At 39.9% G+C, this 25,796-nt stretch overlaps 1 protein-coding gene across 2 annotated transcripts; it reads left to right on the forward strand.

The window, feature by feature from the left end:
* Positions 1 to 1,618: 1,618 nt before the first annotated feature.
* col2a1a (collagen, type II, alpha 1a) lies at positions 1,619 to 25,294 on the forward strand. Of its 2 annotated transcripts, XM_055046229.1 has the most exons (54): positions 1,619 to 1,900; positions 3,248 to 3,454; positions 4,433 to 4,449; positions 4,565 to 4,597; positions 5,125 to 5,157; positions 5,270 to 5,323; positions 5,630 to 5,731; positions 6,006 to 6,083; positions 6,669 to 6,713; positions 6,831 to 6,884; positions 7,001 to 7,054; positions 7,474 to 7,527; positions 7,640 to 7,693; positions 7,783 to 7,836; positions 7,918 to 7,962; positions 8,057 to 8,110; positions 8,235 to 8,279; positions 8,379 to 8,432; positions 8,740 to 8,838; positions 8,929 to 8,973; positions 9,065 to 9,163; positions 9,255 to 9,308; positions 9,391 to 9,498; positions 9,582 to 9,635; positions 9,764 to 9,862; positions 9,950 to 10,003; positions 10,674 to 10,772; positions 10,884 to 10,937; positions 11,018 to 11,071; positions 11,159 to 11,212; positions 11,319 to 11,372; positions 11,837 to 11,881; positions 12,022 to 12,120; positions 13,583 to 13,690; positions 13,845 to 13,898; positions 14,008 to 14,061; positions 14,150 to 14,203; positions 15,995 to 16,048; positions 16,137 to 16,244; positions 16,392 to 16,445; positions 17,891 to 17,944; positions 18,033 to 18,194; positions 18,372 to 18,479; positions 18,987 to 19,094; positions 19,193 to 19,246; positions 20,300 to 20,407; positions 20,499 to 20,552; positions 20,665 to 20,772; positions 20,864 to 20,917; positions 21,413 to 21,520; positions 21,610 to 21,898; positions 23,093 to 23,280; positions 23,365 to 23,607; positions 23,695 to 25,294. In XM_055046229.1, the coding sequence occupies exons 1-54, from the start codon at positions 1,807 to 1,809 to the stop codon at positions 23,839 to 23,841; spliced, it is 4,473 nt and encodes a 1,490-aa protein (XP_054902204.1). In that variant the 5' UTR covers positions 1,619 to 1,806; the 3' UTR covers positions 23,842 to 25,294. The 2 variants fall into 2 exon arrangements, with proteins under 2 accessions (XP_054902204.1, XP_054902205.1); XM_055046230.1 differs by lacking the exon at positions 3,248 to 3,454.
* The last annotated feature ends 502 nt before the right edge of the window (positions 25,295 to 25,796 follow it).

Here is a 25,796-nt window from a genome sequence, read left to right on the forward strand (position 1 = left end):
TGTTGTTCAGGTGGTTGCAACCTGTTTCTCATGTAATAACAAGTGTCAGCAAGCTTTTAACACATTTAGTAGAACAGATTTGTCACCTGTAACCTAGCTCAACCAGATTATGTATTTGTTCTAATATTTTATGCAAACCTAATGCAGGTTTTGCTCAAGCATGACTCCAATTATTCTAAACCTGAATTATTCTTTATCTCCTAAATTAAAAAACATTCTCACTTAACCACATTTTTTATCACATGACATTTTAGCTGTGACCTAAACTTGCAGTTCAAAGTTTGAGCAAAGTGTCTTTCTGTGCCTGGTTAGTAACCATTAATTTAGCAGGTTTGTTTATTAGTACAACCCTCATATTTGTTATTCCCTGAATCCATTCGCAAGATAAGGATTTATTCAAATCAAATTAAAATAAATATGCAATGTTCTCGTCAAGCAGCTGCTTTACCTACTGTATGACAATCTGATTTCTTTATTGTTTAATAAGCTGGGGTAAATTAAAACACAGCCCACATAAAATCAAAACCATTTGCTTCTTGTTGTGGACAGGGGTGGATATCAAATCACTTTTCTTCTAAGTTTTGTTCTAAATCTAATTCCAATCTGTCAGTCTTATCGACTTGCTAGAGGTAAATTCTTAAACTATTCTGTCCCGCGTAAGGAATGAAGATGGCTTACTGGAAGGTCATAACCTAAGAATCGTAGTGCCTCTCATTGGAACAAAGAAGCTCATTCATCTGGGCTTATCTCCTGTAGACGTACTTAATAAAGATCACTCATGTGTTTCATCACACCTCTGGCTCAGCTGCACAATAGAGATTCTTGGCCTGTGAGTGCAATTTTATAAAAATGAGTGTCGTTAAAGTTAGAAAGTGTTTCAAAGCAACCAAAACACAACATCTGAAGGTTTTTGGCAGACCACCTGTCTTTGTTTGGTGGCTACGTTTAATTTTACTGCGATCCTCTTAGGGTTGTTCTTCAGGTTGGATATAACAGCTTTGTGTCACATGTTTTCATATCAAACAAACTGACCTTTTGGTAGGCTTAACATTACTAAGAATGCAACAAAACAGCCAATTTAATAAGATATCTCAATTTCAAATGTTATTTTGCAGTGCAATAGACCAGAGCTGATTTTGTGTTGCATTTTTTTAACGTAAGATTAAAAGAAACAAGCTAACTAAATATTATAAATTCAAAAATTCTTCACATAAAATAATGCCATATACCAAAGGTACATTTGACATGCAACTTTATCAGATCTTTATCTGTTTTCATAAGCAACAGTGTTTTGATCATTTGATGAAAACCATAGTAGGAGTTTCATCAAATCTCAGATGTCCAAGCTGCATGCATCTGAATCTGTTTTCTGATGCTGATGGCTCATTGTCTTCCTAATGTGAAAATGGAGGTGCATCTATTGGCCAGCAGGTCAAGCCATGAAGGAGGGATTTGGTTAAAAAAAATAACCCTGAGAGCTTAGCTGCTCCCAGATTAAGAGGGGAGGGAAAGGAGGTTCAGGTTACAGCTTTACAGGGGGTCTGGGGGAAGGACTTGCATTTTGGAATATCCGAAGATCCATACAAGGCACGGTGGACATAAAACCGCGGTGCTTGCCCTGACGAGCTGGGTGCAGAGTGCCAGCTGGGGCCCCGCTTTGGATTCCACTTAGTTTCTGGAAGGTTTGACTGCATGGTGCCATAAGTCTCTGGGAACCCCTACCTAACACACCACCTGACTGAAAAGCCTGGTCTCCGCCGTCCCTCTCACTTCTCACCCGAGTTCCTGCATGTCTAATATTTAGACATGTTCAGCTTTTTGGACTCAAGGACTGTTCTGCTACTTGTAGCATCTCAAGTTGTTTTACTATCCGTGGTCAGATGTCAGGAAGAAGATGACCGTAAGTCACATTAAAAAAAAATACTTTTTTGCACTGAATGTTTACTTTATGAACTGAGAAGAATTTTAATTTTGTATTGGTGTTTTCATATGGATTTGTTAGGTTATTTTGCCAAATGGCTGTAAAAATGTCTTGCTAGGACAGGCTATTCATCTGTTTAGATAAAGGTGTCAAAGTTCAACTTGTCAGATGGAGAAACTGATTTGTTCTCACCTGTCACACCTTCCTGCTGTGTGTGATGCTTTGAGACTCAATAAAAGCATTGAAATGCATTTGTAACATTAAATAGAGCTGCAAACATGAATAGATGAAGTCAAACAGCTTGACCTCAGGTGTCAAGGCTTAAAGTGTTGCAGAAACAAACTGAAGAACAGTGTTTGCAACAAGGGGTCAAAGGCAATAATATATATATATATATATATATATATATATATATATATATATATATATATATATATATATATATATATATATATATATATATATATATATATATATATATATATATATATATATATATATATATATATTAGCAAATTAGAGGTGTACTGTGTTCCTTGCTTTATCACTGCTATTTATTTAAAAGTGTATCCATTGGTCAGTTATGGGTTTTCTTGGCATGTCATTAAGATGTAGATTATACACCCATTCCTGTGGTGCATACATAAAACAAATCACCTATTCTTACTTTACCGTGTGTGTTTACACTGGTGCTTTACATGGCAACGATACCCAGACGGAGAAATGTAGAAGGAGCCTCTGTTTATTCACAGCACCAGCCTGTCAATTGGGCCCAGTATCCCCATAAGAGAGGTTCATTCATACAGGCAGTGGAGCAGGTTAAATACACTCAGCCTGCTCTGTGAAATACCTCAGCTCACTCTGCAGACACAACCGTTTGCTGTAGTTTGTGTTGACATTCTGTGCATTGCAGCTATAAATTTTCTCTTGAGGTGAAAATGTGTTGCATATTTCTATCCAATCAACTAAATGGATGTTTGTGACTCTTATTTATAGCTGGAAAATCATAGCAATCATCATTTAAAAACTTTCTTCCTCTGTGTTTATGCAAATGAAAGCATCATGTTTAGTTCTAAATATCTTGCAAAAGAGCTGAGATGTTATGTTTTGATGCAAAATGACTTCTTTATGCCCCTCCTTTGTACTCATTAACCCCTCCCACTTCCTCACTTTCCCCCTTTGACCCTTCATCCTCACTTTCTTCTCCTAATCCAATATGATTTTTCTCTACCAACTCATCCCACTGTGTACATCTCTTCTCCTCTCCGTGTGTAACTTTTCACTGCTGTCCCTCCCCTGACATCCTCCCCTGGCTGGCCACCACAGAGGAGGCAGGTGGCTGCATCCAGGACGCCCGGCTGTATAATGATAAGGATGTGTGGAAGCCAGAGCCGTGTCGCATCTGTGTGTGTGACAGCGGAGCGGTTCTGTGCGATGAGATAATCTGCGAGGAGATCAAAGAGTGCGCCAACCCTATCATCCCATCTGGAGAATGCTGCCCCATCTGCCCCGCTGATGCCACTGCCCCCATTGGTTGTAATTTATTTATTCACACACCTATAAATAAATTACTCTCCTTGCTTGCTTTTAAAGCCATCCCAAGCTGAGACTTTTGAATCGGGAGCACACTTTGGAGCCATTTTCTGATTTCTGATGAGGTCAGAGGAAGTCACCAATCAGTTTTTTTTGTCACTTTAACTCCAGCTGCTTTATGTTTTGCTCCCTATTCCAAAGTCAATTTCTGCATGTCATTTATGGAGACAAGATGAGCAACATATCATGATTTAATCACTTCCTTTAAAAAGTGTGACTTAGATTGGAGGATGTGCTGCCGGTTGTCTCCACCTGAATATTCTCTACTGCTCAGTTTTCCACAAAGTAAAATCTGTTGTTTAGAGGAAAGCCATAATTACTCATTTTATTCCATCAAAGTATTTCCAAAGCTCTCTTCCAAAGCTTATACATGAAGTTTAACTAGAAGTCTTATGATAGATGGCTTCTTTATAAATATATTGGAACCACTGAAAATCAACTGACATGTATTGAATTGTTTAAGTTGAAACTAAATTCAGAACATGCCTCAAAATAGATTTAGTGACATGTTCGCAACTGGCTGTGCAAACTTTGTAAAAGCAAAAAATACATTTGGGCTTTGCTCAAGTTTCAAAATCTTAGCAAAGCCAAATGCATATTTACACAAAACGTGTATTTGCAGTTGTAAACACTTTCTTTAGTATCAATTAAACATTACTTATGCTTGTAGTTTGCATTAATAGCTAGAATTAATGCTGTGCTCTTGGCTCACTCCTGCTTCTGCTGCTTCCTTTGCCTCTTTGATATGATCTCGAATGGGTTTGGTGAGCGGTATTTGATCTCTGCAGCATGCAGGTCTCCATTTCTCTGGAATCATAGACTGGATTCCAAATAAATCCTGTGTTTGAAATGTCTTCGCTTCAAGATGCCACTTTTAATGGTGTTTTTCTTCCTTTTCTGTCATCAATCCACCTGCAGAGGCGTTTGGTGCTAAGGTGAGACAGCGAGCAAAACTAAAGTCCTGACATTTGAGTAGAAAAAGTTACAACCAGACTCAGGATTGCATTTTTGTTTATTGTGTGTGAGAACTTTGTGCTTTTTGTCCGTCAGGGCCAGAAGGGAGAACCAGGAGAGATTGCAGATGTAAGTAAAGCTCCTCATCTCGTGTTTTAAATATTACATGATTATTGGATTGCAGTTATTATTATTTCACAAATATATTTAAAGAGTTTTAAGGTAATATCTTAAATTCATTAACATTTTTTAACATCGAGAGCTCCTTTTTTTAAGGCTTCTTTATCATGCTGATTCCTTCTCATGACCAAAGTATCTGTAATGTCTCCTGCCGTATAAAATGAGGAAAAACCCGAGCATTCCAGCAGCATAATGAACCCTGTAAAATCCTTTTAGTTCTTCCTGGCAGCTTTTCTTCAAGTTCGCGTCAGGTGACAAAATTCAGCCCAATTGGAGGTCAAAGAAGGCGATGGTGCGGAGGAGAAAAAAAAAAATCATCTTGTCAAATGAAATTATTGTCAGATTATGTTTTGGGTCTGGGTTTGTCCACCTCCTGCTAAGTTGGAATGCTCAGTGGTGCAGAGAAACATCTCTGGATGTGACAGAAGGAAAACATATACTGAAACCTGACAAAATATGTTTATATGTTTGTCCAGGTCATAGGACCAAGAGGACCACCAGGCCCCATGGTAATTATTTGTCCTTCTTTTTACATCATTCCTTGCACCAAATAATGACCGTGATTCATTTTACTTTGAATTGGAGATTTAGAAATATCAAACATGCTCTGTTGTTTTGCAGGGCCCCCTAGGTGAGCAGGGGACGCGTGGAGAAGCTGGCGCAAAGGGTGACAAGGTAAACAAATGAAAACTATATTCCCACAAAACAAAGTTGTTGTGACTGTAGCAGACTGGCAGCTTTAAGATTGGACTTTTAGCCTTGCCATAAACGGGTTGTTGAATGCTGACATGCAACTGAAATTAAAACATAGTCTTAAACTGACTGAACTGAAGCTATTTGGGTTGTAACCAAAATCACAGTGTCAAGAAAGAAATGAAATATTATAGAAACAATTCCTCAGAAACTCCTCAAATGAGGGTTTACTAAAGGCCTTGATTAGTCAACAGAAACTTAATGAAAAACAACTTTCTTTTTTCTCAGGGAAATCCTGGACCAAGAGGAAGAGATGGTGAACCTGGCACACCTGGAAACCCCGGACCCCCCGGCCCACCTGGACCACCCGGCCCACCAGGGCTGGGAGGGGTAAGTAGGAGGAAATGAACTTCCGCATGTCAGATTTTAGCTCAAATAACGCAGCGTCACTTCTCTGTTGCACAATTTGGTCAACAAACAAACGTTAGAGCTGCACTGGGAAACGTCACAGAAGAAACAGAGAGTAAACGAGTAAATAAGGGATTCTTAGCTGTGTTTATTATTCTTCATCTCTTGTTTAAAGTGAGGCCATGGCACAGGAAACACAACGCATTAAAGTGCTAAAATTGTTTTCCGTCTTTGTGCGTTTTCTGTGTTTTTGCAGAACTTTGCTGCTCAGATGTCTGCAGGCTTTGATGAAAAGGCTGGAGGTGCTCAGATGGGTGTGATGCAAGGACCAATGGTTAGCAGGAACCTTCATGAAGTTTTAATTTGATCAACATATCAAAAGGAACAACGCGGTAAAACGAGGTCCAACTGAAGCTCTTCAAAGATGGAGGCAACACTGCCACCTTGTGGGCCGTTAATTTATCTCCTCCACAGGGAGTCTGTTCAATATATTCACCTTCCTAAAATAATGGACGAAGTCATTTTTTGCCAGTTTTTTATTTATTTATTTATTTTGTTTAAATCACATATTTTTGTTGATATTGCTGTTACCAAAATCCCTTTTGACTAAAAATAACTGAGGCCATTATTTTAGGAAGGTGACGATATCATGGTTTTAGAAATATATTTGTACATGAATTGTGCATAAATACATATTGATACCCAAATCAAGTATAAAATGAATTATAATGTAAAACTCCACATAACTGGATTTTACAAAAAGGCTTTTTATTTAAATTCTCTCTATCACATAAAACACTTTATTTTATGCCTTGAATTATCATAACTTGAATTAGCATTTAAATCAGATATCATAATCTTCTCATAAAATGAAATGTAGCTTTGATTGTGGCTTCATAGTGTTTGTATGTCCACATAGGGTCCCATGGGTCCCCGTGGCCCCCCTGGACCTAGCGGAGCTCCTGTAAGTTTATTCAAACTCTAATCTACTTTATTCTAAGCTTTTTTTTTAATATTAATTGTCATATATGTGGTTGGTAAACACATATGCTGATTGTTAGTTTTGTGTTTACACCAACAGGGGCCTCAGGGCTTCCAAGGAGCACCCGGAGAGACTGGAGAGCCCGGTCCAGCTGTAAGATCTCACATTGATCCCAGAATATAATATAAAAACTGATTACAGTGATTTGACGATGAAGATAAACTATTTTCATAAACACATGAAAATAGTCTTCATTTGGTTTCTGACAGGGACCGATTGGACCTCGTGGACCACCTGGGCCATCTGGAAAACCAGGAAGTGACGTAAGTCTCAACGTGTCCTCTACACTTTTTTTGTGTGTGTGTATTTTTCTACTCCTGCAATATATTGTTCATTGAACTTCTCACACAAAATCAGGGTAGGCCTATAAGTTACGCAGTCAAATTAAATGCTTAAAAAAAATTTAAACCTTGTTATTATTATTTAAAATGCAAACAAAAGTTCTAACTATTTCAGTTCCGTTTCTGACCTAAATCTTAAACTGATAAAGAAATTTTGGCAGATCTTGTGAATGAACCCTCTTTACCAGCAGAGGGCAGTGTTTCTCTCTGAACAGTGCCACCACAGAGACCGTTAATCACGCAGCAAATCCCCCACTTTGGGGAAATACTCAAAGCTACAGCTTTTTCTTGTGCACCTGCACATATTTTAGAAAATAATGAACTTATTTCTGCTCTGTTAGGGCGATCCTGGAAAACCTGGGAAAGCCGGTGAGCGCGGACCTGCGGGGCCTCAGGTGAGCGAACATCATTCCTAAATGAATGTTTCATTTGTCCCAAAACTAACTTCATCACTCCAAAATAAGGAGAAATTCATGGATAAAAATGTTCTTCTGTTTATATTTTTAGGGAGCTCGTGGATTCCCTGGGACACCTGGACTTCCTGGAATCAAAGGACACAGAGTGAGAATTATAATCTTCACTGATAGGTAGAAATGGGTCGGTTCAGTCAGGTTTAGCATCTGATGCTGTCACATCCTGCTTCCCCGTAGGGTCACCCTGGTCTGGATGGAGCAAAGGGAGAGACTGGTGCTGCTGGAGCCAAGGTATAATCGATCAAAAATAAAATACTTCATTTTTCGTTTTGGTTTTGCCTCTTTTAAATATTTTTTCATCCATCTCTATAGGGTGAGGCTGGTGCTGCTGGAGAAAGCGGCAGTAATGGACCTATGGTGAGCTTTCTTAGAGCACAGATTTAAACTGTAGTTATGTGAGAAGTAAGAGTTTTAAATAAAATGCCCTGGTCACTTATCTCCTCTGCCCCAGGGCCCTCGGGGTCTACCTGGTGAGAGGGGACGTCCTGGTGCTTCTGGAGCTGCAGTGAGTAACTCACTCTTATTTAAACTGGGACAATTTGACATTTGTGGCAATTTTTAAGAAACTTAAAAATTATTGACTTAATTTTGATAGTCGACAATGACTCTCCTGACTTTGCTCTCTTCAGGGAGCCCGTGGAAACGATGGCTTGCCTGGTCCAGCTGGTCCCCCGGTGTGTATCGTTGTTTCGTATCTGAATCATCCACTATCTTATCTTCTCTAGACCAAGTTGAAATATGAGATCTAACTAAAGATTTTTGTGAAATTTTAGGGCCCAGTTGGTCCTGCTGGAGCTCCCGGTTTCCCAGGATCCCCAGGCGCCAAGGTTTGTCCTGATGACAAATATTTATCATTTATGAACCTAATATTTGATATTTTATCTGTTTATCTCTAAATGCATCCCAGACAAGTTTTCATGAACTTGTCTGTTTTTGTAATGTCATGTTTTGCACACTGTAAAACAAAGCATCTTATGTATTTCACACACAATTTAATTGTTATAAAACACTGTTCTGTGTAAAACATAGCAGGTTCAGTTCAATAGTGTCAGCAAATTTTGCATTCAGTTGGTAAAGGAGTGAATAGTGAGTTAGTTTTCCAATAAAAGTCAAAAATTTGTTGTTTCCTGTCAGGGTGAAGCGGGTCCAACTGGCGCCCGTGGAGCTGAAGGAGCACAAGGACCCCGCGGAGAGGCCGGCACGCCAGGATCACCTGGACCAGCTGGAGCGGGGGTTAGTTTGTCAGGACTCTACTATCTCATGTAGATAGTAGACATCAGTGTTGATATGTCATAATTAATTGCTTCTTGTTGGTGTCTGCAGGGTAACCCCGGCACTGATGGTATTCCTGGGGCTAAAGGTTCTGCTGTAAGTCCATTTTATTACTCAAATTTTACTCCCTAATGATCGGTCTCAATAATATTTTTAACATTTTGTTCCTTCACTTTTCTCCATGAAGGGGGCTCCTGGTATTGCTGGCGCACCTGGCTTCCCCGGCCCTCGTGGCCCACCTGGACCACAGGGAGCAACTGGACCTCTTGGACCTAAAGGACAATCTGTAAGCCATCTACAAATGACCAGAAAGTAAATAAATGTTTTCTGTGGTTTAATTTTTACCCAGTTGTTTCTGTTTGTTTTTTTCTGTTCAGGGAGATCCCGGTCTTCCAGGACTGAAGGGTGAATCTGGACCCAAAGGAGAGTTGGTAAGTTGCTCCATTTTGACCGACAAGAGATTTCAGGTGATGTGAGTAGATGAAGTGTGAACTGAACATCCTGGTACTTTAGGGCCCCGCTGGGCCTCAAGGGGCGCCTGGCCCTGCTGGAGAAGAAGGGAAGCGGGGTGCAAGGGGAGAGCCGGGAACTGCAGGGCCAAACGGACCTCCAGGAGAAAGAGTAAGAAGCCAATAAGAGAATGTTACCATGAATAGATTACTAGAAGATGCACACATGCTAATCTAATGTGTGATTCTTTGCAGGGAGCTCCTGGCAACCGTGGTTTCCCAGGTCAGGATGGTCTTGCTGGTGCAAAGGTTGGTCCCACCTAAATTAATCTCAATCAGAATGAATTTTACCTCTTTGACCGTCAGAACTTGGTATTTCTTCTGCATGATGACTGTGATCAAGCTGATTGGTGTTAAACTTATTGCTCCACCTTCAGGGAGCCCCCGGTGACCGTGGCGTCCCTGGTGCTGCTGGGCCAAAAGGTGCCACTGGAGACCCTGGACGTACAGGCGAGGCCGGCCTCCCAGGAGCCAGAGTGAGTTTTGAGTCATTATATACTTTTATTTGGTTCATTGTTTAAACTAGTTTCTTACAATCTCAAACATGAATGTATTTCTCTTAGGGTCTTACTGGTCGTCCTGGAGATGCTGGGCCGCAGGGCAAAGTTGGAGCTTCTGTGAGTAAAATATTTAAAGCATCTATAAGCATCTTTAAAGCAAATACATAAAGCCCAACATAAAAAGCAAAGCCTTTTTGTTTTAAATTTCACAAAGTACAATAATCACAGCAGGTATGCTGATAATCACAGCAGGTATGCTGAATCTTAATGCAACTTTAAATCAGAAGAATGATTTTAAAATAACCTTCGCCAAACAATAATAATATAATATTCCTGCAAGAGTCCGTTTGTATAAAGATAGTGGAATAATATTAGAGCTGGACAATAAATCAATAACAATATATATTGCAATAGACATGTGATCGATATATTAATACATTCTATTCAACATATAGAATATTCACTGACCTTTGGTTACCTAGCAACAAGCTGCTGAGTAACTGGCGCAGCAGCAGTTTCAGGTTTTGCCTCGTCACTGCTTAAAAATAAAAACGGCGAGGAATGAAAACTGGATAAAACAGAAAAGTTTACGCTGCCAGTCTGGCAACATTTCAGATGTTTAAAACAAACAAACAAACAAAAATAAATCAATAATTATCAATATTTACAGATAAGAAATGCGTACATAGTGGTAAACTTTTCAGCCATATTGTAATGTGTAATGTGATGTTACTGCAGGTCTCAGGAGTGACTGTTCATCTGACCTGTTTCTTGTTGCCGTTAACAGGGCGCTCCGGGTGAGGACGGGCGACCCGGTCCACCTGGACCCCAGGGCGCACGCGGACAGCCTGGAGTCATGGGATTCCCCGGACCAAAAGGAGCAAATGTTCGTAGCTGAACGATCTGATTACAGCACACGCAGAAATTTAAATAAGTGCAGATGATGAAACTTCCATGTTTGTGCACCATGTAATTAAAGTAATTTTCTCTTTACTAGGGTGAACCTGGAAAACCAGGAGAGAAGGGACTCGTTGGTCGACCTGGTCTGAAAGTGAGTAGTAAACTTCCACATAAAATATCTGATCCTTTTTACCCAAAATTATAAATAATAAAATTCATCTCTCTCAACAGGGACTACCTGGAAAAGATGGTGAGACTGGTCCTTCTGGACCTCCTGGACCCTCTGTGAGTATTTGAGCATTTCAACATCATTTTAACAAGGACTCTGACATTCAGATTGACTGATTATTATGTTTAAATGTATCAATTTAGGGACCTGCTGGAGAGAGAGGAGAGCAAGGACAGCCTGGACCTCCTGGCTTCCAGGTGGGTTCATATTTCCATAAACCTGCTTCATCACTATGTCTACTGTAAAACATTACCATATAATGTTTAATATGATTTCACTCGTTTCTGTTCTCCTGTTGGGCAGGGTCTGCCTGGCCCAACTGGCTCCCCAGGAGAGGGTGGAAAACCTGGAGATCAGGTGAGATATAATAATTACAGACTGCTTTTTTTTTTTTATGAATCTGCTGGTTTATCTTTTTTCAGTTTTTCAGAAATGCTTGCAAAAAAGCTTAAAATGTAGATGACAAACTAAACTTTAACTAGTTGTAATTGCTTTCTCCTTTTTTTAATCATAGAGACATCTATCTGTGATGACATCAAACGTAATCTTTTGTAGAAATTGCAGATATTTTCCAGCACTGATCAAAAATAATAATCATAAAACATATAAATAACATACATTCAATCATATCCTATATCTGTAACTACAAGAGTAGAATAGAATAGAATAGTCCTTTATTAATACCACAGTAACAAAAATAAATATATCATTTAATCTGTAAAGGGCAAGGATGCTGTAATGATGTGAAAACTACCCAGTATTTGTGTTAGTTGGTGTAGATAAATGATGAAATATGAAAAGTTTATGCTTGTAATTCACAGGGTGTTCCTGGAGAGGGTGGAGCTCCTGGTGCTGTTGGACCCAGAGTGAGTGACCGAGTTTGTAATCGTTAGGGTTGTCAGCGCAAAGCAAAATGCTTTCATACCTGAAGGCTTTTACTTTGTTGTTTAAAGTTAGCAAGTTTTTTGTTAAACTGGTTAATTGTCTTACTGTCCACCTTTAACAGGGTGAGCGTGGTTTCCCTGGTGAGCGCGGTGGCGCTGGGCCTCAGGGTCTTCAAGGACCGCGGGGACTTCCTGGAACGCCAGGAAGTGACGGACCCAAGGTCAGCAGCTGATTTCTACATGAACTTATATATTTGTCTCTTACAGGCTGATAAACATTCACTGACTGTGAGGTGACGTCTGAAGCTGTTTTAAATCATATTTCTTCTAAGCTGCTGCTTCAAAGCATACAAAGATTTCAGAAAAGATTCCTATTTCTGACCAGAATGTCGTCCAGTTAAACCTGTTGAACAGTGAAGCTATAAATCATCAAAGCATTTCTGATTTCTTCTTTTATTTGGAGTGAGGACAAACACAATTCTGACTGTAGTTCAAAAACTAGCAGCTCTGAACAATTACAAGCCTACACAAAAATATAGTCTACCAATTCAGATTTATAGTAAATAAAACCTGTTTGTGGTCGTATCTGTTGAGAAACATTCATTTAGCTTTGGCAGAGCTAAATTAGCGTAGCCATGTAGCGACAGTTTGAGCTAATCCAAGCTAACTGACTATAATTAGCAAATAAAGACTTCTTATCTCCCATACAGATTCCTTCTGTTTTTACTTTTTTGTCACACTTAAATATTTTTTCTGCTCAAACTAACAGTCAGACCTGCTATCCAAACCAAACTGAGTCCAATTGCCTCCAAACAACATATAAATAACTGTTTGTTGCTCAGCTTTACTAGTCGCCACCACTGATTATTGTCAGACCGCTAAAATCAAAACATAACTTTTGAAGAAATTGGGGGACAACATAATGTAGGCTAAATAATCTTAAAAAGTAACATATCATGACTGAGTCTCAAAAAAGAATTTCTCTTAGTTGCAAAGGTTATAAAACAATTTCTAAGGCTTTAAGGGTCCAGAAAACAACAAACACTACAGCCCATCACACGACCTGTGGAAGGTTTGTGTCCATTTTGATCTGTAAAAATCTGAAAAATAACCTCATACCAGTCAAACATGGTGGTGGTAGCCACTAGGTAACCTTTACTTTGCAAATTCTGCAAACAAGAGCAGGAAAAAATTCCTCCACACACGTAAAAGACTGTCTGCCAACGTACTTTTTGCCCCCTAATGAATGAAAACATTTAATCACGTTATTGTTGACATTTAATTGAGTGAGAATACTGTCAGTTGACTTTTTAGCTTAATTGCAACTTTTTAAGCTAAGCTAAAGGACTCATACTGTTGAAGTGTGGCTGAGGATGACTGAATTATCCTATTTCATCAAAGAATTGAATTAAACACAAACTCTTGTTCATGTTTTTAGTGTAAATCTAACAGGAAAAGTTTAGTGTCAACAAATATTGTGCACTTCAATATTTAGTGCTGAGGGAAATAATAGTGTAATGCCTTGAATGCTTCTAATGAATTAAATATACGCATAATGTTTTCCTCTTAATTGCTGAATTAAAGCAACATCTAAGTTATTGTAAGCTGGAAAGAGAACAGGAGCAACTATTTTGAGAATAATTTTGTGGTATGGTTGATTTCATACTCACCTTATTTTATTAGGGAGCAATTGGACCAGCTGGAGCTGTTGGATCTCAAGGACCCCCGGGCCTGCAGGGTATGCCTGGAGAGAGAGGAGCTGGAGGGATCCCAGGAGCCAAGGGAGACAGAGTAAGAAACAAAAATTGGTGTTTCAAACTTAAACTAGACAGATTATTTAATAAGTAAAGGCATAGTATTGTTTATAATACAGTGTAATTCTATTGCAGTAAGAAAAACAAACAAACAAAAAGAATACTTCCAGTTTCGGTGTATTTTTTGACAGGGTGATAATGGACAGAAGGGGCCCGAAGGCGCTCCTGGAAAAGACGGTGGTAGAGTAAGTTAAAAATATATGCTTAAATTCATTATAGTGTTTAAAACTGGCTTTATAAATCGATTTAGCATATCTCTTCTTACATCTTCACCAATGGTCTTCTCTTGTGTAGGGTTTGACTGGTCCCATTGGTCCTCCTGGCCCATCCGGACCCAACGGTGCCAAGGTAAGAATCACAGTAGAATTTAAATTGAAATCTAGATCCTACTGAGGTTGTTATTTTTAACTTTACCCATGTTTCCTTCTTGTTTTAGGGTGAGACTGGACCAACTGGTCCTTCTGGTGCTCCTGGGGTTCGTGGTGCTCCTGTAAGTACTTCCATGACAAACAGAAACATGACATGCGGTTCTTCTTTTGCCAGTTGTTTGTTGCGTTGTTGGTCAATGTCAACCTGAAACACCCATCCACCACTTATTGTTACTGTTTTATTTAAGGGAAGGTTATTGTCCAAGATGTTATGGTTCTTGGCCCGTCAATGTACTGAAGTCACCTTGTGCTCTTAATAAAACAAAATATTACCAGAGCGCCGTGTTTTCAGCTCATTGTTTACTGGTCCTTTAGTTTAACTCATGTAGACTATAGCATCCTCCATAAAAGCTTTCTGTAAGCCAGTTTGATGTTCACTGGAAAACCTTACATGAGGCGTGGATAGCAGAAGGTTGGAAGATTTCAGTCTGCTGCAGCCTAATGTTACGCTAGCCGTTAGCATAGCAGTTTATTACACCTCAATGCTAAGCTAATGGATACTGCTAATGGCGCTCTTGGTGACTGTCGTCCCAGTTGAACTCTGATTGATTGAATGACTCATCGATTGATTGATTGATTTGTTCATTGATTGGTCTAAAGGCACATTAATAAACAGTGGGAGCTGTATTTCTTGCTGTTTTGTAGAGCAGGAATGTCAAACTCATTTTCATTTTGGGCCAAATCAAGAATCTGAATGTTCTTAAAGGGCCGGTTGTACCAGTTAAAGTATCATTAAGTAGCTGTTTGTTTCAGCATTCATTAAGTGTTTCTGAAAATTAAATATTGATCATCTTTTCAGACTGATCAGTCCATTCTGGATTTCTTGATTGTTTTTGTGTCTTTTTTGCTATCAAAATCACAGATTTTGTGGCCCTAATGTAGAATAGAATAGAATAGAATAGAATAGAATAGAATTCAACTTTATTGTCATTGCACTGTCACATGTACAAAGCAACAAAATGTAGTTTGCATCTATCCAGAAGTGCTATACAGGATATAAATATTTATAAACAGTTGTACAAAGATATAAACAGAGAATAATATTGATGTGCTATAAATAAAATGTTTTGTACAAATATAAACATAAATATGAGAGCTATGTACATATTATACAAATTACACAGATTATATGGAATATACAGGAATATGAAGAATGTAGAAATATTTGTAAGAAATTTGTACAATATTCGCATTAAAGTATGACATTAAATATGTCTTTATATTAATCGCTGTATTGATGACGGACTATAAGTTGACATCAAGTAAGGCTGAGGCAGATTCATTTAAACCCAAAGTTTCTGGGAAATTTTGAGAGAAATTTGCAGTAAAATCCAGAAACAAATGTTGGAATCTGCTGATTTTGTGTAAGTTTTCCACATTTGTGAAAAACTGGAGAGACTTACTGAAGTAATTTGGAGTTTAGAGGGCTACATTAAAAACTACAGATTTGGCCCCCCAGGCATTGAGTTTGCCACATGTTGTAGAGGATGAAATATTTCACTCAAAAACATTCAGTTACTTTTTTTACTTTTCTGGATTTTGTTTGTTTTTCTGCCCACACTGCATCCAAACATAACAGTAAAAATAGAGGCAGTTTGTTTCTTTTTAAAGGCTGAAACTTATGGCCTCATCAGGGGAACAAATACTTATTCCCTTCACTGTTTAAAAAAATAACTTAGACTTAAATAATATACAGTATATTGTTTTTTTCTGATCTTGTTATGAGTGTTTTCCTCACTGAGAACACCAAGCTTTGTTATTTCATCGCAGGGAAGTCCTGATTGACTTGTGTCAGTCTTCCTCTCTGTTTGAACAGTCGGTATTGATAACCTGTCTGCTCTCCATTTCTGCAGGGCGACCGCGGTGAGGTTGGCCCTCCTGGGCCTGCGGGCTTTGCTGGGCCTCCTGTGAGTAAATAAAAGAAGATTTTTTTTCCCTGCTAATTAAAATCGTAGCAATGGCATTGCATTAATGGCTGCTCTAAATGACATTCAGGGTGCAGATGGTCAGCCAGGTGCTAAGGGAGAGCTCGGTGAGCCCGGACAGAAAGGAGAGGCTGGTGCTTCTGGACCTCAGGGACCCTCCGGAGCTCCTGGACCTGTGGTGAGTACTTGGGCCAAAAATAAAGCCCCGGAACAAGACGCTCTGTATCTCGTACCCATTTTAAGTCAGCAGAATATAGAAGAGATATTTTTATTTTACTGTAGAGTTACCAACAACATGAGTGATTGTTGCTGCTGTTGTTTTTAGGGACCTACTGGTGTATCTGGACCTAAGGGAGCACGCGGTGCCCAGGGAGCTCCTGTGAGTAACTTTCATTCATCTTTTAGCTCTTGATGGTGACCTTGATGCAGTCAGACTTAGAGATGTTTATGTCTGTGTCAATACATATTTAATTTATGCTACAATTCTAAAATTAAAATAAAACATTCAAGGTTAAGTCTGAAAAGTCAGATATATTCAAACTTTTAATTCAATATTTGGTGATGGTAATGAACTGCTTTTAAAACCACTTAGGAAGCATTTGGATAATTTGATTATAATTAATACAAATATATCTAAATCTGCATTTTAGGAACTGTAAAAACATGTCGGAAGATTACAAAATATGTGTATTCAATATAGATTATCCAAGAACATTTTGGAATGGCAACTAAAGCAATAAGTCATGATAGCAACTCAGTTAGCGAACAAATTGCCAACAATATTGAGGTTTTTATGGATTATTTTACTGGTTCAGATGTACCGACTGAGGGAATTAGCAGAAATATTACATTAAGCAAATGGCGGCGTTACATAAATGTCTCACATTGCTTTTGAGACTCACATCAGGCGAAGTCATCTACAGATGGTACATTTGTCTATAAATGGATTCCAGCCTTCATTAATTATAGAAACAGAACTACAATCAGCTCTGGCAGCATGAAAAACCTTTTTCACTGTGGACACTTTTAACTATTCAAAGAAGAAGTAAAAGCAGTGAAGTCAGCCTTAATAATGCTGCACCAAAAGCAGGACTCTGAATCTGCTAAACTTTGATGTGATCCCGCCATTGTTTGGTTTATTTTTCAGTTAATTCAGAAAACTGTCAATGTTTTCAGTCGTTATCAGTAAGAAAATTTTAAACTCTAACATGGTTCGATTGTGTCATACGGGGTAGTTGTCTGAAAATTACATAATCAAAACACCAGAAGAAAAGGATTTATGACTGTTGTGACGATTTAACAAATTTAAGTAGTGTCAGTGTGGAAATGTCCCGCATGGTTTATGTTTGTATCGATGTTTAGTGATTGACTAATCTTATCGGTTTTGGATTTTTATTTGTCCAGTTAAATATACAAAAAAGACCTGGGCATCTAAAGATAATTTACAGCTTTGTCCGTAGGGCAAGGCAAATGAAAGAATATTTCTCCGGAGGCTAGATGATCATAGGGCGCTGTTAACAAGAATATCAAGAAAAGTTGAGTGGAAGGAAAAAGGGTGGCAATGAAACTTTTTACTAGGTTGAATATTTTGTGGTCAAATATTTATTTTAATTGAGCTTATGTAATATTCTAGTTTTACAGACAAACAGAATGTTGCGTTTATTAAATGTATTAGTAAAATGGCTTTTTGATCCAATTTCACACTTTAACCATTTGCTTGTAATTTCTTTAAAATATTTCCAACTTTGTATCTTTAGCTAAAACGAAAAAAAAAAAAAAAGCAGCAAAAGCCTTTTTACAACAAAGTTTTCTTCTCTCTGACAGGGAGCAACAGGTTTCCCTGGTGCTGCTGGCAGAGTTGGACCTCCTGGTCCCAATGTGAGTATTTTAACTTTAGCAAAGAAGAATAATTCAAAAGTTTTAAAATATTTTGGATGACTTTACCTGCTGAAATTCTCCATCACAGGGTAACCCTGGCGCTGCCGGACCTGCTGGTCCCGCTGGTAAGGACGGGCCGAAAGGCGTTCGCGGTGACGCCGGTCCTCCAGGACGGACTGGAGACGCTGGGCTTCGTGGAGCAGCTGGAGCTCCGGGAGAGAAGGGAGAGCCTGGACCTATGGGACCTCCTGTGAGTTAGAGATTTTTGCCCCATGAAGACCCAGTCTTATCTGTGACTGAACCGATGCTGAGAGAGAACAGTCTGTATCAATCACCAGCTAATTTAGTGGCATATTTACTGACTGGTTTATCAGCTGTGGCTTAACAAGACCATTTGGTGACAAATGGATCTCTCTATCCTCCGCAGGGAAGTGATGGCCCTTCAGGTCCGCAGGGTTTGGCTGGAACTCGTGGTATTGTTGGGTTGCCTGGTCAGCGCGGTGAGAGAGGTTTCCCTGGACTCCCTGGACCTTCTGTAAGACTCTTAGTCCAGATGATTTTTACCTACATATCATCAGTATGAAACCCTCAGTTCATCAGAAGAACTCTAAAACACTTTCTATGAAGTTTTCACAAATAAACCTTTGGTAGTTTAAGACAGAGGTTCCCCATTTTTTCCATAACATGGAAAAGGATCAACCACAGATCCTCCAACCACATGAAATCCACAGAAAATGCTTCAAAATATGTACAGAAGCATCAACTTTTATTGTTTTTTATGTACTGTTCCATACATACCACATTCATTTAGCATAAATGCTGCCTCATACCTTCTGATTTTAGATGGCCATGAGTTCTAAGATGGAAAATGTTATCATCAAATGCTATATTATCACTTTATTACACAATCCCCACTTTTGATTATAGGAAAATATGAAAAACTGGAATTAAACATGCTTTTGAATAATTCACTGGAATTATTATTATTATTTTTTTAAAGGATTTGTGTTGTATTTCTTAATGAGTGTGCCTCTGTGTTTAGGGAGAGCCTGGTAAACAGGGAGCATCTGGTGGTGCTGGTGACCGAGGACCACCTGGACCCGTTGGGCCTCCTGGACTCACTGGACCTGCTGGAGAGCCAGGCAGAGAGGTCAGACCTAAACAATAACAACAAAACAATTATACTTACAGCTCTGCAACCTATTATTACGGGATTTTCTGTAGCGTGAAAAAGATGTTGTTTTCTAGGGCACGCCTGGATCAGATGGACCTCCTGGTAGAGATGGATCTGCTGGAGTCAAGGTGAGGACTTTGGCTGCAGGTACGGTGGGAAAAGAAAGCACTGAATATGTAAGCGTGACAGTAAATGCACGCCAGGTGTTAGTGGAGGCCCGTGTAATCCACAAAAATGGATGCTGTGGTGAACTGGCGACCTGTCCAAGATGGAACCCATATCTCACCCAATGACTGCTGGAGATCAGCACCAGTGTATCTCACTGTTAGTTTGTCCTAGTCTTCCTCACAAACTCTTCAGACCTGAACGGTTCAGAGGATATTTCCTGTGCAACCTGAAAATGTCTCCATTCATCTTCCCCTCAATGATATGAACTCTAAGCACTTCATATCATTTGATAAAGGAATCTACCTAAATAATAAAGTTTGCTTCTCCAAACGTCGTCATTAAGGTGTTATTGAGTTAATGTAACACATTCAGAGCTCATAACTGTAGGCTTGCATCGTTTCTTTGTGCTGTCTGAATGTTCTCCAGAAATCTTCACCAGGGTTTTTCTTCTTAAGTGGAGTCTTGTGGAGTGATGAAGCATGGAAACAATTGTGATTGAGTGAATTACTTAATGTTTTCATCAAAAAAAAAAAAAAAAAACTTTACCTACTAATTCCATTCGACTTTGTTTGATATGAGGTTTGATATGGTTGTATCTGGTTTATGGTGAAATTCCTCTTTTCAAGCGACAGTCCTAATAGTGCTTTTGCAACAATAATTGCATTTTCTTGGTGTCCTACCTTGATAATGAGGTTCTAAAAACTGACAGGTTTAAATGATTATCTTGACTTTTTAACTTTTTAACTGCTTATATTGTTCAAGTTATCAATCCTTATTTCTTCTGACATCCTACTTTATTTCACATGTAAGCACATTTGTTTTGGCTTTTTTCTCTTTGGGTCGTTACTGAGGTCTGATGAGAATTTCACAGTTCAGTTCTTATTTTTTTTGCTGTACAACCTTAAAACCAGCCTGCTAATTTATATTTGATTTAAGTCAAGCACATGTGAAATATGTCAAATATGTTGCATGACTTTTATTCTGCTGCATCATAACCTCGTATCCTCCTCTAGGGAGAGCGAGGTAACACCGGTCCCGCAGGCGCTCCCGGAGCTCCAGGCGCCCCTGGGGCTCCCGGGCCAGTTGGACCCCTCGGCAAACAGGGAGACAGAGGAGAGGCTGTAAGTGACACTGGACTGTTAATGGCACAGGAATATAACCTAGAATCAGATCACATTTAACATGAACATGACGAAGCATCTTTATTTCTAGGGCGCTCAAGGACCTGCAGGACCACCAGGACTGTCTGGCGCTAGAGGAATTGCTGTAAGTATTGCTAACACTAACTGAGATATTAATGTCAGTATCATCTTTTATTCACCTTAAAGAGCTACCCGTGTAGATTTAAATTTCACCAGTAGGTTCAACTTTACTCTAGGGACCCCAAGGACCACGTGGAGATAAGGGGGAGGCAGGTGAGTCTGGAGAGAGAGGTCAGAAGGGTCATCGTGGCTTCACCGGTCTGCAGGGTCTTCCTGGACCTCCGGTAAGAAATCTAAAAGACTTTCCCTACTGTGCCAGTTTTCATCCGCAACTTCACTTCCTCCGTTAAACCGCGGCTGTGCTCGTTCTGACAGGGACCTGCTGGAGATGCCGGGTCTGCTGGACCTGCTGGACCAAGCGGCGCTAAGGTGAGGACGCAGAAAATAAGGGTGGGAAAAGTCAATGAAAGCCGTTCTGGGCCGCAGATATGCAATGGTAGTAAAGTGTGCGGCAGGTCAGCCTTTTTGAAAGTCTCCAATCAAAAGATGAAGGCGAAGAGCGGAAAGGCTGCATTTTTTAATTACCCATCGCTGCGATAAGATTTGTAGCCGAGGCGTTTTATAATTACTGTGTGCAGAAAACGTGGCAGACAGGCAGCAAGGATCTTGATTTGTGGGAAAAACTCATTCCAAGAGTGGAACGTGGATTTTAGTGACTAACGCAGATTACGCACGATAAGAAAACCAACACACAAATTATCTTCACTGATATTAGGGACAGCATGAGAAGATAAAACTACTCTTTTGAAGTTCTTTATCAGATTCAGACTGCAAGGTGGAGCTAAGACACCAAATGAAGTTTAACTCTTTGAAATCAACCAGTTCCAAGCTAACTTTCGCTTTCATTGACACTTGGTTCTGTAGGGACCCCCTGGTCCACTTGGACCTGCTGGCAAAGACGGATCTAATGGACAGCCTGGTCCCATTGGACCCCCCGGACCTCGAGGACGCTCTGGAGAAACCGGTCCTGCTGTATGTAGAAGCAACATTTACAATCCTCATATCCGTGTATGCTGTTCTCTGTCTATAAGGTCAAATTTGCTGTTTCTGCCGTCTTTCAGGGTCCTCCTGGGAACCCCGGCCCCCCTGGTCCTCCTGGCCCACCAGGTCCAGGCATTGACATCTCCGCCTTCGCTGGCATGGGCCAGACTGAGAAGTCTCCTGATCCTCTCAGGTACATGAGGGCAGACGAGGCCTCCAGCTCCCTGAGGCAGCATGACATTGAGGTCGATTCCACAATCAAGTCGCTCAACACCCAGATTGAGAACTTGCGCAGCCCTGACGGGACCCAGAAGAACCCGGCTCGCTCTTGCAATGACCTAAAGCTGTGCCACCCTGAGTGGAAGAGCGGTAAGTAGATCAAACATGAATGTTTCTGAATAGCAAATATTTTAGGACAATAAATAGTAATATTGACATATTTTTACAAAACCTGCACAAAAATAAATAATAGAATTTTTTTCAAAAACATTCATAACCCATAATCTTTTACAACAAGCCGGCATGTATTTTATGACTTAAAAAGTAAATAATAACTGGTTTATAAGTATTTTTCTAAATACAGAACAGAAATTTGTAGCATTCTTTTGTATTAACCTACTTTTGGTTTGATGCCACTTAAAGGAGAGCCAAAAAGTTTGCACATTATTATACTGCTTCTAAAACCAGTACAAAAGATTTTTTTTTTTTAATCGACTGGAAGTTTTTTTTCCCCAATAAAGTTTATGTTGGTGTCCGGAAAATGTGCCATTTAAAAAACCTCCGGAATGTAACGCCAGAAAACAGCAGACACTGCTCCTTCCTAAGCAAACCCAGTGAAGCTCAGCCAATAACGTCACACATAGAGAGCATTCTCAGTGCTTTGCCGAATTATATAAGAAGTGTTTGCGGAAGTAAACATGGATGGTAATGGTGGAGCTTAGTTTATGATTTTGAAGTTGTTGTTCGACTAGAGCAGCATATTCCTCATTATAGTTTGCCATGGTTGTTGTTTTTCCTCCAGCTGGGTGTGTCAGGGAGCAGAAAAGTGACATTTGTCGAGTATCAATGACATTCAAGTCGGATGCATTCGACCTGGACATTAGGTCACATTTGAATCGGATACGTATTGTATCCCCAAGAGGCCTGGGTCACATTCGAACAAATTCAACCAGTATTGTTCAGACTGTCATGAAAAGATTAGATACAGGTTGCGTTACGTAAAAAAAATAAAAAATAAAAAATCGGAATTGGGTCACTTCAGGCTGCAGTGTGAATGCTGCCTGAGTCGCCCACTCATTTAAATCAGGTGTGTAGCAGCACGGGAACCTAAAATATGTAGGGCAGTGGTCCCTGAGGACCAGGGTTAATAAACACTTGTTTAGATCAAAGAACACTCAAAGATTAGTGTGGTCCAGTCAAAGTGACATGAATACTTTAGCAGTGCCTGGGACACAGGCTAACGCTAAAGGCAGGATTTCCACTGAAAACATTTAACCATATCGTTCATTTAAACACCAGACTTTTCCTCGTATTGACCGCACTATCTTACTTTCATCTCGTTAGGTGACTATTGGGTGGATCCTAACCTTGGAAGCACAGCCGACGCAATCAAGGTCTTCTGCAACATGGAGACAGGAGAGACCTGCGTCTACCCAAGCATCACAAAAGTACCAAAGAAGAACTGGTGGACCAGCAAGAGCAAGGACCGCAAACACATCTGGTTCGGAGAGACAATGAATGGCGGCTTTCACGTAAGAACACAAAAGCTGCAATGTTATTTTCCCCCAGCAGATTCAGAACAGAAAGCTAACCTGCTGCTTGGCTTTGGTCCACAGTTCAGCTATGCTCAGGACGGTCCTGCTGCCAGCGCTGCCAACGTCCAGCTGACCTTCTTGAGGCTTCTGTCCACTGAAGCGTCCCAGAACTTTACTTATCACTGCAAGAACAGCATTGCCTACATGGATCAGGCCACAGGAAACCTGAAGAAGTCGCTGCTACTGCAGGGCTCCAACGACGTGGAGATCCGCGCCGAGGGCAACAGTCGCTTCACGTACAGCGTGTTGGAGGATGGCTGCAAGGTGGTTGCACAACTACATTTGATTGAATGCTATTTCTGATGGTATTTTAATTCTAAAGTTGCAAATGTCTCTTTTCTTACTGAACAGAGCCACACAGGCCGGTGGGGCAAGACTGTCTTTGAATACAAAACACAGAAAACCTCCCGTCTGCCAATCGTAGACATTGCTCCAATGGACATCGGAGGAGCAGATCAAGAATTCGGAGTGGATATAGGCGCCGTCTGCTTCTTGTAAATTGGAATATCACAATACCCCCCCAAAAGTAATAATATAAAAACCTGACCATGAAAACATTCCACACACTTCCACAATAAAGAAGACTGGAAAATAACAAAAAAAGAGAGAGAAATTTTATGCTTTTTTTTCCTCACAACAAAGTGCTCTCCTAGTTGTACTTCCTGGATGTGAGCACTGAAGGGCACCGGCAATATCTGTACAACACAGCAGCATTTTGTGTCAGCCCCACTTCCTGAGATCCAGTCATGTTTCCATTGCCCAGCCATTGACTGAAATGAGTCTGAGCCAGGAAGGAGGAAGAAGTGGGACCAAGAAACCAAACTATGGAAAACAGAAACATGACTCGATGTCACTTATTTATTGTCTAATCCAAGTGGGCAGAGTTGGGATAGGACGGGACGGGCTCACTTTGTAAGTAGCAGAAGCCTCCCCGATTTCCACTACAGAACAGCTGCACAACCTCTGTCCCAGTCTTACGCCGCCTCCCTCGTCGTTTCCCTCCCAACACATAAATATGGCATTTTAAAATCAATGTAGACCAAGCGCAAATTTGCTTTATTAAATTTTATTCTCAGCAAGTTAAATTTACCCCGCTACTCCAGAGCAGTACATCGTGAGCAGAAAACTTTACTGTGTATAATAAATATTTGGTTCAAATGTTGTAAAAGTCTGTGTTTATAAACAACCAGATGGTTTTCATATATATATATATATTTCCACGTAACGTGAACATGTGTCTATATGCACACCAACACTTTTTTTGGAAAGTAAGGTGCCATTCTGGTTGTATGTCTTCATCCCCTGCACCCCCTACCTTCCTGTCAGAAGAAGGTCTCGCTCTTGTCTCAGAAAAAAAAAAAAAAAAAAAGATTGGCTTTATAGAACTACAAGGGAAAATACTTCTCAAATTTCTCATGTAGTCGCCCAGATCCTTAAAAGCTACCTCACGGTTTTAAAAAGAAAACAAATGAAAATGTCGAGTTGTGATCTGAGCTGACCAAAACCGTTAGCTTTCTAAGACCCGACGGCCATCTTTGTTTTGGGTTGCTCTTTTCTCTGAAGGTGCTACGAGTTCCCCGCCACTCCCTCCATCCTTCCCCGTCCCCATCCCGTCCACACACCCTTTTTATTGATTCCCACTAGCCTCACAGCACACACTCACACTCCACCCTGGAAGGAGGCTCGGAGGCCTCTCCGTGGACTCCCACAGCCTCGCCTGGCTGGGACTCTGAGGACAGTCGCTCACAAGCAACCAGAGTGGGTTGTCTCTATGTGCGTGAGGGCATGTACATTTTTTTTTCTCTTGAATAAATTTTATTGTCTTTGTTTTGTTACACCGCTAATTAATGTAAATTGGAAAATAAAAGAAAAACCAAATTCAGAATAAATGTGATTTTTTTTTTTTACTTGAGTTTTGAATAAAAAGAATGGTGCGGCGATGTTTCTTCTATGAGAATCCTTCATGTGTGCTTATTTGGCCTGGGTTAACTCCGCATCAGATACTCTGTGAGAAGGTGTGAAAGATGTAAAGTGTGTGTTTACTTGAAGAAACTAATAAGAAGGAATGGAGGAGCTGTAATCGTTGTCCAGATTCAGGGACAGACAGAACTGGCCCTGAATCACGGACTTAGTTTACAAAACTGCATAACTACTTCTCCTGACTGAGAAAAGCGTGATGTTTATTTTCTCCAACATTCTGGAACAAATAAATGAACAATTAAAATAAATATCTAAAGTTTCCTACAGAAATCTTCAGATTATTTTTTTTATAAGATTTTAATATCCAAAAATGCCTCTTTTTTTAATTCCCCTTTCGTCAGGATTGGCAAGACATTTAACTTGTTTTGAGATTAATAAATCTAGTAAATAATGAATCATGCACCACTTGACTTTTAATTTATTTTCAAACAAGCGTTTTAGAAATGCCTTAATTTATATTAAACACATTTGTC

This window comes from Poeciliopsis prolifica, unplaced genomic scaffold (assembly GCF_027474105.1).
Source record: "Poeciliopsis prolifica strain line A6 unplaced genomic scaffold, Auburn_PproV2 SCAFFOLD023, whole genome shotgun sequence".
In the NCBI taxonomy this organism is placed as follows: Eukaryota; Metazoa; Chordata; class Actinopteri; order Cyprinodontiformes; family Poeciliidae; genus Poeciliopsis; species Poeciliopsis prolifica.

Bases quoted from the DNA above. Each gene is read 5' to 3' on its own strand.
- col2a1a (XM_055046229.1), top strand. From the start codon at position 1,807: ATGTTCAGCTTTTTGGACTCAAGGACTGTTCTGCTACTTGTAGCATCT. The intron at 6,714-6,830 runs GTAAGTTTATTC...TTACACCAACAG, and splicing joins CTGGACCTAGCGGAGCTCCT to GGGCCTCAGGGCTTCCAAGG. The intron at 16,245-16,391 runs GTGAGTACTTGG...TGTTGTTTTTAG, and splicing joins CCGGAGCTCCTGGACCTGTG to GGACCTACTGGTGTATCTGG.